Source organism: Limanda limanda, chromosome 4 (assembly GCF_963576545.1).
Source record: "Limanda limanda chromosome 4, fLimLim1.1, whole genome shotgun sequence".
NCBI lineage: Eukaryota > Metazoa > Chordata > Actinopteri > Pleuronectiformes > Pleuronectidae > Limanda > Limanda limanda.
In genome coordinates, this window is record NC_083639.1 from 213,782 (window position 1) to 226,714 (window position 12,933).

The 12,933-nt window shown below is 38.3% G+C and overlaps 1 protein-coding gene across 3 annotated transcripts in view; it reads right to left on the bottom strand.

Moving 5' to 3' along the window:
• Window positions 1-12,933, bottom strand: part of plekha6 (pleckstrin homology domain containing, family A member 6) — a 131,902-nt gene that overhangs the window by 70,700 nt on the left and 48,269 nt on the right. For all 3 annotated transcript variants that reach the window (XM_061069665.1, XM_061069664.1, XM_061069663.1), the window contains one exon: window positions 452-627. In XM_061069665.1, coding sequence (XP_060925648.1) covers window positions 452-627 — 176 coding nt within the window. The remainder of the gene's footprint in view (window positions 1-451; window positions 628-12,933) is intronic.

The window sequence follows — 12,933 nt, forward strand, 5'->3', positions numbered from 1 at the left end:
CGTTATACACACATTTTGAGCGTCTTTTCCCACAATACCCAGGTGCGCTACGTCACACACTACAAACTTTCCTTAAAGGGGCAGGCCATATCTGGAACTCAAGACAACAGCTCTCGGCCTCATATAAAAATGGCAAGTGAAAGCACTCAGACTCAGCGATTACATTCGATGCACCTTGTTATTATCTGAGGGATCTTTACACACTGTCTGATAAAGATTCCGACAGTAAAGGCAAGGGGTAGTGATAGATAAAGTTTTCTTTAAAAAACAAGTTAAATCTTTCATTCTCACTTTCCACCTTAAAACTATGAAATGAACTGAACTATGAACTCGTTCAGAATTTAAATGGTGAACTATGAACTTGAACTATTCATGTTTACTTGTATGAACTGAACTAGTTCATGAGAGGTGTGAACTTGCACAACACTGGCTGTATGTATGTGAAAAGCACCTCTGCTTTGGCTCAACGATGACTCCTGCAGCCTCACTCATAGCTGTGAGCCATTTCTCCTGGTCCTCATAGCTGTCTGTGCTGAAGTAGTACGTCCTGGTCCCAGCGTGCTCTGCCTGCATGCAAAACACGATAGGATTCTTCAGCTCCTCCTTTTCACACTCCTCCAACCACACCTGCAGAGGGAGACAAATCACAGAGTGGAAGCACATAAATATCACAGATGTTATTTATGTAAGCAGTATGATGTTAACACTGACAACCAGTAAGTGTAAGCGTACTCAACATCCAAACTATGCTCATTATCTGCAACTTCATGTTCCAATGCAATAAAGAAACATCATATGAAGGCATACAAATAAAATGTAATTACACTTTATTACAAGTGGATTTATTTTCACACTTCAGGCAATTGTTTGTTTACATTTTAGTAGTAATCTCACCAGTCAGACCTGGGAACTTCATAAAACCACATGCACTTGTTTAATTTCATATTATCAGATATGAAATGAGCCTGAAACTGTTACAGAAAACAGCTACTGTTAAGCAAATTAAGTTGGTCAAAGTTGAGCTAGAAGTGGGTTTTGTATATAGGTCTGAAAATGGAGGGAGTTGAGAATAATTTGTGGTTAATGATACTGGAATTTTAATAAAATGGCTTGATTTCACTTTTGTTTGATTATTATTATTCCCTATTTCTCTCTGCTTATGTATGGCCTTAGTCATGAACCTATCTGGCTGCTCATGCCTCTTCTCCAGATTTTTTTTTAAGCAATTGTTATTATTTTTATTGCTACTGATAAAATGTATGTAAATTAATGTGAAAATAAGAATCGGCTAGTGATAAATCAAAATGATTTAAATGTATCTAAATTCTAAAATTGGTCACATTTCATTACACTTCCAAACAATACTTCTGAATCCTTAAATATCCTCTCAGATCGCAGATCACAAATAGAGCTTTAAAACAGGTTTGTAGAATTTAATAACAAAATCCCAAGATGTACATTTAAACAACAGAGTTGGCATGCGTCACTCTCTTAACAACCAAAAAAAAACAAAAATTATTGAACTCTTGTGAATGCAAGTATTCATCTAAAATGCAGACATTCAGTAGAAGACACAATCATGCATCTTTCCCATAGGATAATTAATAAAAATAAGTTAAGTACCCAAATCCACCAGGAGTCAGAGGGCCAGCAGGCCTCATTGACCTCGAAGGTGGGAGGGAGAGAAAATAGTGAAGGCAGAAATGGTAAATTGTCACTGCTCGTCGGTGTGACACTTTGGGCCGTAATATATTTTCATTTTTTTCTATTTTCTTTCTCTTGGTAGCAGAGGAAAGAAATCTTACTTTATTGGGAATGGCATTTAGGAGAGCGCGTAACTCCACCAATGCCCAATAGTCCTCTTAAAGTCAATTAAGGGGCACCAAATTGTACACAGTTCTACATATCAGTCACCTTAATGTGTTTCATAATAATTCATGAATTATTCCCTTGGAAATCAGTGAAATGTGAAACAACATATCTCACAGTGTTAAAGACAGTGATAACAAATTACTGGATCTGCCCCTTGATCTGGATTAGCAACTTAATGTAATGTGTACAGTGTTCTTCTCTGAGCCACACTCACATCCTAACACAGTGGTTCTCAACCTTTTTTCAGTGATGTACCCCCTTTGAAAAAAAATGTCAGCCGAGTACCCCCTAACCAGCGCAAAGCATTTTTGGTTGAAAGAAAGATGTAATACACAGTGCTGTGCCATTAGTGTCTGGTTTATTAAACTTTGTAACTAGACACTTTCAAATTCAAAACTCCATCAATGTCCATAACATTGCTCATTTGTAATGGTCTCTCTTAAACTATTTGGAAATAAAAAGATATAAAAATAACTAAAGACTTATTAAAAAATAAATAATTATCTCAGTTATAAATAAAGATTTGTGCACATAAAAATAATTAGTAACTTAAAGTGACCTCTTTTGGGATCATAATAAAGATATGTTCTCAAACTGAACTTGTGAACTTGATTATAGATAAACACTTCTTCACAAAAAATGTATCATTAACTTAATTTTAAATTAAAGATTGCGCAAAATAAAAAATGTAAATGTTTATCATCTTAAAATATCTTCTTTAAGGATTGAAAAGAATACTGACGGGTATCTTGTTGAAAAAACTCAGGTGGATTACCAACATGACTTTCATGTTTTCTCTGGAGATGTGCTGGCTTCATGCCACTGTTGGCTAATTTCTCCCCACAGAAAAAACACAAAGTCTAACTCAATCTATGTTATTGTTAATATTGTTGAAGTGTCTTTCTGTTATTTTATTGTTTTATATTTGCTCGCTTTAAGGTCAGACAATTTCATTTCCGTTTTTGTATTTGTATCATGCTTTTATTTTGACAAGGTATCGGTAGAGATGCGGACTTTTTGACATTAATCTGTAACTTCACAACGGAAAAGTTTTACGTTTTAGCGACCCTCCGAAAAGGCACAAGCTCTTACGGTGTTGTTTAGGGAAGGCTCTCTGCTCTGGTTTCGACTTCTTTGGCACTTGTCCCTCAGTGTTTTCAGCGGCATTGCTGCTGCGCTTCAACCCCGACTCCATTGTTTGAGTTTTCAAGGCGGCAGTGATGACTGACAGGTGATCACAGGTGGCTTATGCCAGGTTGGGTCAAACCATCGGTATGGGGGAGACGCAGGGTTTTTAGGATAATGAAATTGAATAGCCTACTGAATATAAAATTCAGTTCATGAACTTACACTTATATTTTATTGAAAATTTATTAAATAACAGTTTTTGAATGGATGCTAATTTTAAATATATTAAAAAAAAATCTCAAATACCCCCTGGAGTACCTTCAAGTACCCCCAGGGGTACACATACCCCCATTTGAGAACCACTGTTCTAACACATTTCATGGTAATCAAAGTCAAGTCAAGGTAAACTTTATTGCCAATTTTGCCAGATGTACAGGACATAGATGGGATTGAAATACTGTTTTTCTCTATTCCTGGTAGACATGAGTAGACAGAAAATATAAGTATGCAACATATTAAGTACTCAAAAGTGGACACAATATAGTCAAAAGGCACAGGGTAGATGTGAGTGGTGCAAAAATGGATTGACAAGTGAAAATATGAGGTCATTTACATCCACAGGATGATTAAAATATCCGTTAAAAATAGCCGATTTAGCATAATAGCAGCATTAACCATAAAAAAAGACAACAAATAATTGTATGTAGATTTGAGCATAAATTTACGTGCCTGTTGTTTTCACAGCCATATTCACTGTTACAGGACAATCAGATTTTAAATACAGATCACACACACAAACAACTAAAAGTTAACCTCAGTAAATATCTCCCATAGATACCACTTCTACAGATACCACTTGTGCATGTCACTGTACAATAACTCGAGGAAGGACAAATCCTGTGTGGGTAGACAGTAAATGCTAATGGTAAATGGTCTGTACTTATATAACACTTTTCTAGTCTTGATGACGTATCAAAGCGCTTTAATATGAGGGGCCGCGAGGGACATTATTCAGAATACCCTCTCACACACACAACTGAAATGCTCTCACACACACTACTGAAAAACTATACGCTCACACACACAACTGAAATGCTCTCACACACACTACTGAAAAACTATACCCTCACACACACAACTGAAATGCTCTAACACACACTTATTAAAAGCTCTCACACGCACATATGAAAAGCTCTCATACAGACATATGAAAATTTCAGTTGAAACGGAAGGTGTTTCAGTTGAAACGGAAGGTGTTTCAGTTAAAAAGGAAGGTGATCAAGGATGGAATCTCAACCATGTGATCAACAGCCCTCAACCAATTTAACAGAAGCAACGGCATTACTCAACAATATATTGGCCTCAGCGGAGGCAATCAGGACTCTGTCTGAGGCCTCAACTGTTCCCTGTCTGGCCTCATGTTCATAAAGCAAGTTGCGAAAGCATCTATACAATGATCCTAGTAGATTACTCACATCACTATCATCATGATTATATCTGGACACAGCAAGAAATGCAGATAGAGTTCGTGTATGATCATCAAGCTCTCTATAAAGCCTCTCCTGACCGAAATTGTTGGACTCCTCCCTTTGCAATGAGTCAATGCATTGCAGAGCACTAGTAAAAAAACTTACAATATCCTCTTCATTGCCTCTCACCTCAAAAAATAAAGTTTGGACGAGAAAAACAAGGAGGATCAAGTGAACATGCATTGTGGTTGAAGTACTACTTCAAATCCAGTAAAAGCACATGCACTTCCTGGTGTGGACTTCCTGTTTCCTTCAGTTGAAAGGAAGGCCTTCCTTTTTAATTGTAATGCATTTAATTGTATTCACCACTGAACCGTTATATTCCACAATACTATGCAAGAGCATTTCAGTTGTGTATATGAGCACATTTCACTAGTATGTGTGGGAGATTTTCAGTAGTGTGTAAGAGCATTTCAGTAGTCTGTGCGAGAGCTTTTCAGCAGTGTGTGTGAGTGCATTTCAGTAGTGTGTGTGAGAGCTTTTCAGTAGTGTGTGTGAGAGCATTTCAGTAGTGTGTGTGAGAGCATTTCAGTAGTGTGTGTGAGAGCATTTCAGTAGTGTGTGTGAGAGCTTTTCAGTATTGTGTGTGTGAGAGCGGCGTTTTTCAGTTGTTTGTGTGAGAGCATTTCAGTAGTGTGTGTGAGAGGGTATAGTTTTTCAGTAGTGTGTGTGAGAGCATTTCAGTAGTGTGTGTGAGAGCGTATAATTTTTCAGTAGTGTGTGTGAGAGCATTTCAGTTGTGTGTGTGAGCGTATAGTTTTTCAGTAGTGTGTGTGAGAGCATTTCAGTTGTGTGTGTGAGAGCTTTTCAGTTGTGTGTGTGAGAGGGTATTCTGAATAATGTCCCTCACGGCCCCTCATACTTTAAAGTGCAGTTGCATGCACATTCAAAAAGTATGGGCAGCACTTTTTTAAAGATGGTTCAATTCGGGGCTCGGTATCTTGCCCAAAGACACTTCGGCATGCAGATCGGGAAGACACACATGTTAATACATTGCATCTATGTGCAGCACTTTCTTACTGCTGGAACAAAAGAGGGCAGCATACAAATCACATCACATTCAATTCAAAAGTAAAGATCACCATTACTGACTGCACCTGACCTTCTGCTATATGACAAAAATCCAGACTACATGCCATTAAAGACAAACGCCTTTTCTATCTGATGCTGTAGCAAAAATGTTGTAGTTCCAGTTACATTTAACTCAGTATCATCCCTCAATATAACTTTAGAACTTTCTCTGCTGAGAATGACCATCTCATCGATAGCACTGCAGTCACACTACGATTAACATTAGACTCCAAAGCACCTCGAAAAAGAAGCGTGTAAAACATAGTAAGTTAGCTCCCTGGTCAAATTCCAACACGTGAATTAAAGCAATCTTCAAGAAAACTAGAAAAAAGATGGCACTACAACAACTGTTTTGAAAAGCACTTATCCTGGAAAGATTGGCTTAAGCTATGTAAAAAGACCCTCCACAAAGCAAGAGCTGCCTATTACTCCACACCAGATTAATAGAAGAACATAAAAACAACCCCAGGTTTCTCTTCAGCACTGGAGCCAGGCTGACAGAGAGTCACAGCTCCATTGAATCCAGTATTCCCCCATCCCTGATTAGCAATATCTTTATGCACTTCTCTAAAAATAAAATTCTAACTATTCAAAATAGGATCCACCATCTCTCAATTGATGCAAATTATCAAGTACAGAAATCTCAGGAACATCTTAGAATTCTACTAATTATTTAGACAGCCTTGATCAGCTGATCCTAATTATCTCCTTGTCTAAACCCACAACTCTTATCTTAGATCCTATTCCTACAAATCTATTAGTAGAAATTGCGCCACTAATAAAAGTACTTTACTGAATACAATCAATCTATTGTTATCATCAGTAAATAAACCACAATCCTTTAAGGTAGCAGTAATCAAACTCTATCTCAAAAAAACAACTCTGGAACCAGAGGTTTTAGCCAACTACAGACCAATATCCAGTCTATCCTTCCTTTCTTACATCAATGTAGCCAATCAGTTGTGTGAATTACCACAAGAAAGTTATCTATATGGAGATGTTTAGTCAGGGTTAAGAGCTCATCACAGTATGGAGACAGCCTTGTCAGATGTCACAAATTAACTTCTCATAGCTTCAGATCAAGGGTTTGTCTCTGTCCTCGTCCTGTTAGATCTTAAGAATAGGAATAAGAAGTCCTTTATTAGTCCCACAATGGGGAAATTTGCGATATTACAGCAGCAAAAATACATCAGCAGTAATAAGTCGAAATATATATGAACTAGTGCTGTCAGCCTAATGCGTTATTAACGGCGTTAACGCAAACCCATTTAAACGCCGTCAATTTTTTTATCGCGAGATTAACGCAGAGCTGCAGCTTCAGTTTCTGTGTTCGCCTCCAGTCTGACCTGCTCTCGCTTTTTGTTCAAATATTTCGCCAACTAAAATATATATTTTTAAACTATTGAAGCGTCCCCGCTTACACAGGACACGGAACTTCTTCGTGGTTTAGTAACTTTTACTATCCTCTACACGAACATGTGCACTTCTCGCTCTTACTCCGTCATTCGCACACATCAGCAACACTTCACTTCCTCATTGATCCCCAAACAACCCCATCCTATTGGTCCAAACAGTCATATGTCCCACCCAGACCCCTTCACTGACCCTCAGGATATCAGAACGCTCCTTCAACACAGTGTTTTACTGAACATACGTCAAAACCAAACATAAACATAAACCCAGTCCGTTACACTATTAGGGTGCAGCTATATGTTTTTATTTATTTCAAAATAGGGTACTTCTTATTTCATACATTTTCCACAAATATGGGGAGGACTCAAATAGCCCTACAAAGTTCTGTGTTTAATTTATTTAAAAGTAGGCCGACACTTGCCTGTGTATTTTGTTTGTTATTTTGTTACTTGTCTGTTTGAGTAGCTAGCTGAAAGCAAAGAAGTAGTACGCTTACCTTTTATTGGTAACCTAACTGTTACGGTTCATTGTTTCTGAAATAAGAGGCCTGACTGCTATGTTCACAGCAAACTTGAAAAAAAAAAAAATATTAAGCCATGGTTTAACTGCACTATAGGCTGAGTGCTTGTTTACCTGAAATGTGCACTTTATAATTTTATTTTGTACCGCCCTTTTTGGCAATGTTGTTTTTCAATAAAATAAAACATTCGCATAAAGCAAGCCAATCCACATTTCCATGTTGATAAGAGCATTAAAACGAAAGTAAAATTATGGAAAAGAATGAATGAAGGGACATTTAGAATAGATACAAATTTTCGATTAATCGAGAGTTAACTATGACGTAAATGCGATTAATCGCGATTAAATATTTTAATCGTTTGACAGCACTAATATGAACTGAATTAAACTATTATACAGTGTAAAAAAATATATTATTCGAGAGAATATGTACAGTGAATGGATTGCACATGCACTGTTTATATTGCAGACAGATGAATATTGCATAGTTGAGAAATGTTAAAGCGCAGTCCATAATGGTTGTGCATGTAGTTTTACTGCAAGCAGAGCTGGTTGTACGGTCTTACTGCTGCAGGAAGGAACGACCTGCAATACCTTTCCTTCAGTCACTTATAGAGAATCAGTTTGTTGCTGAAGGAGCTGCCCATACCCAGTCTCTTTCTGTCACAAGTTGAAATGCTGCTGCCCAAGTAAACTACTCCAAAGAAGACGGCAGATGCCACCAAAGAGTCATAAATAGGCTACAGGATTGCCCCTGCACTCCAAAGACCCAGTCTCCTGAGCAGATACAATCTGCTCTGGCCCTTCTTAAATAGTGCACTGGCATGATCAGTCCAGTCCACTTTGTTCTGATGTTCTCCATGACACCTGGCATGAGGCTGCCCCCCAGTTATACCTATGAATAACACCAGAACAATGTTATCAATTAACTAAACTTCAAGGACATAAAAACCTGGATGACCCGCAATTATCTCTTATTTAACTCAGATAAAACAGAGGTTCTAATACTTAGCCCTATCAACCTGGAAACACAATATCAAATGATATAGCTATTCTAAATGACATTACCCATGTTTCCAGTGAAAATGTCAGGAATTTGGGAGTTAGCTTTGATCCCAACTTGTCCTTTGATTCTCACTTAAAACTTCTTTCTAGAAATGCTTTCTTTCACTTACGTAAAATCCTGTCTCAAAAAAATGCATCCATATTTCTCCTGTTAGCTTCACTCTACTGGCTTCCTGTTAAATTTAGAATATAATTTAAAATTCTCCTCCTCACCTATAAGGCTGTTAATAATATGGCACCATCATACCTTAAAGAGCTCATAGTACTTTATCATCCCAAAAACAGCACTATGCTCCTAGAATTCAGGCTAAACAGAGTGTCCAAAAGTATATTAGGAGTCAGTGCTTTCAGCTATCAAGCTCCTCCCCAATGGAATCATCACACAGTAGAGAGAGAAGAGGATAACCTTCATTTATGATAAAGCTTATAGTTAGAACTGATTCAGGTCTGTGTTGGATCAGTTCCTAGTTAAGCTGCTATAGGTCTAGTATATATATATATGTATATGTATATAGATGTTATTTTTTTATACACAAAATTTTGTGTGCCCTTTTAGGCTGAAAATGCTTACATACTGGTTGTATGCCGTGTGTATACCTTACGAGGGAATTGTTGGTTTCTGGGTCACCTTGCTCTGATAGGTGACCGGGCTGGGAGTTCACTGTACCAGATATGCGTGAGTTGATTCTTTTTCTACTCTCTTTTGTTTTTCTTCTGTTCTATTTGGTTATTGAGGGCCATTATTAGCATCACAGAAAGCTTAAATCTTTCAAATTTCAATATGTCTTTAATCTTTTATCTCTCTTATAGAAGACCATGACAAACTCACATTTTCCAACTGTTTGCAATGTAACCTTTTTAAGTTGGAATGGTAAATCCTTAAACCACACTGTCAAACATAAAAAAAGGTATTATCTCATCTACAAAAACTTAATTTAGCAACAAATTATCTTCATGAAGCGCATTTGCGCACTTTTGATCATTCTTGGATCAGAGGAGGATGGAGTCACATCACTAACTTTCATTTTAAATCCAGAGGGGCCGCAATTCTTCACTGTAGTAGGCAGGGTATATTTAGTTTTTTTTGCCAAGCTTCCAAATATGGATAAACGTTATCTTATTCTTGGAGGGGATATGAATTGTGCACTACCCCCGCCTTAGACTGTAGTAGTCATATCCAAGGCCACTCTTGCAATTCAGTTATTCCTCAAAACAAATCCGATATCCAATGCGTGGTGTTTTCAGAATCCTACATCTAGAGGTTATTTCTTCTTCTGACCTGTTTATGGGACATACGCATAGATTATTTGTTTCTGAACAAAAAGCTTTTCGCATTAATGCAATGATTCTCAAACTGTGGGGCATGTCTTGGTTTGCAAAATGGAGAAATATATTACAGGGGTGAAAAGAAAACAGGCAATGCTTCAGATAAAAAAAAGACAAAGTCGGGCAATGGTAGTGTTGATCAACTGCCAAAACCCAAGTCAAGAAAATATGACGAAGCATATCTTGCTCTTGGATTCACGTGAATGTGGTAGTAAATACCTGTTTGTGTTTCAAGCCTGAAAACTCAGGCAGCAGACAGTATGAAACCAAACAAGTTAAAAATACACTAATGATGCACTTATTGTAAGTCGCTTCAGCTAAATGAAATGTAATGTAATCTAATGGACAATGGCCCACTGTATTGTGGGCCATTGTCCATTAGATTACATTACTTCTCAGTTTAGACACTAGGTGGCGCCCTACTCATCCCTGACCTGCCAGCTGTCCCTCAGAATGCTGCCACGCCCCCCCCGCCCTGAGCGACACGATTTAGGCGCACTGTCAACAGTCCGCTCCAGGGCGGACTGTTGACAATAGTTTGGAGTAGTTTGGACACCCCTGACTTAGATGCAGCAGCAACTGCAGATTTCAGCTCTGCTGAAGAGCACCAGTTCATCAAAATGACGTCTGACTCCATAGGTACGGAGAAGCAGCATCCACTCAGAGGGCTGTGAGTATTTTGCTCCCCTTCGCCACTTCCTACCTCTGTGAGATTGGCTTTTCTTCTGTTGCCTTTCTGAAAACAACGTATAGAGATCTAAGCTGAACATTGAGCATGAACTGAGAGTGGCATCCTCCAACTTCATCCAACGTTCTGGAAATTCTAATATCACTTGATGCTGAAAAGGCATTTGATCAGGTGTAGTTGGATTATCTGTTCTATATGCTCAAACAATATGGTTTAGGTCCAATAATTTTTTCCTGGATAAGTATGCTTTTCTCCCCCCCTCACTTTCCACCACTTCCACCACTTGCGTGAAACAAGATTCGGAACATCAGTTACCCTTATTATAAGGAGAAAGATTTAATACAATAAAAATGGATGTAATGCCCAAATTCTTGTATTTTAAGTAATCTTAATCCAAAGTGAGGATGAGTACTGTAGGACTTCTCTTTTATTTCACAATACTGATAAAGTTATTATTCTCACCAAATCACTTTCATCAGAATTTGCTTCCTTTAACAAATGTAATCTAGGACCTGCCCCAACAAAGTGATGACAAAATGGGCCAAGTTTAACATTCGATTTACATAACATATACATAAACATTAAATCCACATTACTTTTAGGAATTTCTGATTTCTGACATTTGTCCCTTTTTCAAAAAATAGTGCCATAACTTTGCCTACATTTTTAACTTAATTTAAGTACTTTAGGTGACATTTATCACTACATTCCTCCATCAGTCTGTACTTTTTCAATAATAGAGAAAAAATAAATTCAATTATAATCACTAAAGATGATAAAGCTCGGGGGCGTGGTTATGGCAGCGAACTAGGCACACGTGTTTTTTGTGAGCTCCTGGCAATTTTCGATTAAACTCCTGGACATTATCCTTTAAGATCACAGACACGAACACCAATTGTTTGATACACCTCTCCAGTGTACATGCTTGCTAAGATGCCGACGAAAAAGGCAAAGAACACCGCTAAAGCGAACTTTTTCCCAACAGAGGAGGATGACGAGGTGGATGCTAACAACCAAGCTTGCAGCCCTGCTGGCTCAACAGGTAACACTGGCCCTAATGGTATCCTCCCGTCAGAAGTAGCGGCTGCTGAAACGGTTCATAACTTTGACGTCATTCAAAAGCTGGACTTGATAAGATATGACATTGCCCCAAAAATTGATGGAAACCTTAAGGCTTTGTGGAGGACAAGAAGTCATGTTTTTTCCGGACTTATCGGCGGAGCTGCACCGGCAGAGGAGGCGTTTCGACAGGGTAAAGCACAACTGAGATCCCTGAACATTCACTATGGAATAGTGTACCCGGCCAAGCTTCGTCTGACGATCAATGGATCAAACACGTGAGTTCATCTCCGCAGCAGACGTGAGAACTTTGTCCAGAGAATACAACGCACAGAAGAGGTAAAATAGTATAATAGCTTTTCTCACGAGGGCTGATATTTGTCATTTAAATTAACAGAGAGGTAGACGGTCTCCATAGTAAATGTCACGTGTCTTTCAAGCTCCTCTAGACTTACACGGTAAGAGAGGATACTTTGTTTACTTTATAAAGGTTCGGCCGTGAAAACTATTTCTATTTATTTTTATTCTGACTTTTGCCGGGAGACACAGAAGTCTCGTTTTGTTGGTGTTTTATAGTAGCACACCGATGGCTTGGTTTAGTTTAACTGCTCCCTTGTTCGCAATGGATCGGTTTGTGCACTTAACCACATCCAAAGGTCAGGGGGAGGGGGGGGGGGGTACGTGAGGCTGTCCTGTTCGGATGACGGCTGAGGGAATTTGGGTATGGCAGAATGTCTTTAGTTTTCTTCTATGTCCCTGCGCAGTTCGCACAACGAAGTAACAGATTTATTACAATATAGAGCAGACAATATCGTGACAATCTGGTTTATCATTAGTCTAAGATGACTACAAACAAACATCTAAAATTCACTTCTTGGAATATAAGGGGGATGGTTAAAATGACTAAGTTGAAACAGGTTATTAGTTGGCTTAAACAGCTTGATTCATCTATTGCTTTTATCCAAGAGACTCATCTACTTAGGGAGGACTTACTGAAGGTGCGAAGGAGATGGCGAGGCCAGGTACTGGCATCATGTTTCTCCTCTCACACTAGAGGGGTTATGGTGTTAATTCACAAATCGGTGCCATTTCATGTGAATAATACTATCTTTGATACAGCTGGTATATATTTTGTGGTACAGGGCACTCTCTTGAGAGAAGAAATCAATTTGGTTAATATCTATGGACCAAATGATGACAATCCCTCATTTTTTGAGAATTTATTTCTATTGATTGCCTCCCTTTCAGGTAAAATATTGGCAC